Source organism: Phaethon lepturus, unplaced genomic scaffold (assembly GCF_000687285.1).
Source record: "Phaethon lepturus isolate BGI_N335 unplaced genomic scaffold, ASM68728v1 scaffold34219, whole genome shotgun sequence".
Taxonomy (NCBI): Eukaryota; Metazoa; Chordata; class Aves; order Phaethontiformes; family Phaethontidae; genus Phaethon; species Phaethon lepturus.
In genome coordinates, this window is record NW_010561896.1 from 2,131 (window position 1) to 2,628 (window position 498).

The following is a 498-nucleotide window of genomic DNA, read 5'->3' on the forward strand; positions in this document are numbered from 1 at the left end:
CAGCACCACCTCCTTGGCGGCCACGGGGTCGGTGGAGAGCAGGCGCCAGTAGATGTAGCCGCGGTCCCGCAGGTCGGGGTTGTCCGAGTCCTTCGGGAAGCACGGGGGTTAGTGCCGAAGCCATCGGGCAGGGGAAGCTGCAGCTACTACAGAACAACTCGGAGCATGTTGGCCCCATCTAAGTCTTGCTGTAGTATTAGAGGGATCACGGGGATTAAAAACTAAAGCTATTTATGTCACACCTCTGGTCTACAGAGGCTACGCTGCTTTGCTACACCAGCCTCGGCAGGGCAGCAGCACGAGATGCCTCCTGTGCTACGGGAGACTGCGTCCTTGCTCCTCCAGGACTTTAACTATCAGCTTTTCCAGAATTAAGCTCCAATTATCTGCCTCCTGCCGCAGGCGCTGCATTACCAAGCCGTTCCCGCTGCCCCGGGGGGATGACGAAGCCCACGGGAAGCTCTTGGGCGGCGCAGGAGCCGTTACCCACCTGCGTGG

General features: G+C 59.4%; 1 protein-coding gene across 1 annotated transcript in view; it reads right to left on the reverse strand.

The window, feature by feature from the left end:
• LOC104626249 (AP-1 complex subunit beta-1) overlaps positions 1 to 498 on the reverse strand; it is a 14,450-nt gene that overhangs the window by 2,074 nt on the left and 11,878 nt on the right. Inside the window, exon 12 of the mRNA XM_010294122.1 lies at positions 2 to 92. Coding sequence (XP_010292424.1) covers positions 2 to 92 — 91 coding nt within the window. The remainder of the gene's footprint in view (position 1; positions 93 to 498) is intronic.